We start from the raw sequence: 495 nt of genomic DNA, 5'->3' as shown, positions 1-495 counted from the left end.
TACGATAGGTTCGATTTTTAGGTTATGGATTTGTGGTTAATTTTGATGATCAATATGTCTAATCTTAGTTTTTCAATCATAATGAACATATTAACGAACTCTTTTGTATTACATGACTATATTTTTCTAAATACTATCTAGTTTTCTTATATTCTTTTTGTATCTGGATATATATCCGTTTATATATCCGTATCTATATCTGTAACCGTATTCGATTTTAACGGATATGGATATAAATTTTATTTACGACGTATATCCGTACCTATATCCGTATGCGAGATGAGGAAGCCCATTTGTATATGGTAAGTCTAACACCTCTAAGCCCTCGACACATCCGTCCCAAATCGGAGCCCGACCACAAACTCAGCCCCAATGGAATCCCAAATCCCTAATCCAAACCCTTCCCCATTCGAAACCCTCATCGTATCCACCACCGACTCGCCGGAGCTCTCTCACCTTCGGTGGGCCCTCCACCACTCCTCCGTCGTCGCCCTC

The 495-nt window shown here is 40.0% G+C and overlaps 1 protein-coding gene across 3 annotated transcripts in view; it reads left to right on the top strand.

The window, feature by feature from the left end:
• LOC109825304 overlaps positions 313-495 on the top strand; it is a 30,973-nt gene continuing 30,790 nt past the window's right edge. For all 3 annotated transcript variants that reach the window (XR_002242970.1, XM_020392134.1, XM_020392135.1), the window contains exon 1: positions 313-495. This exon is cut by the window's right edge and continues 309 nt beyond it. Coding sequence is in view for 2 of the 3 variants with exons in the window: in XM_020392134.1 (XP_020247723.1) it covers positions 373-495 (123 nt within the window). In the remaining variant the exon portion in view is untranslated.

This window comes from Asparagus officinalis, chromosome 10 (genome assembly GCF_001876935.1).
Source record: "Asparagus officinalis chromosome 10, Aspof.V1, whole genome shotgun sequence".
Taxonomy (NCBI): domain Eukaryota; kingdom Viridiplantae; phylum Streptophyta; class Magnoliopsida; order Asparagales; family Asparagaceae; genus Asparagus; species Asparagus officinalis.
Note: the sequence above shows the minus strand (reverse complement) of the source record. Positions and strands in the feature narration are given on the sequence as shown.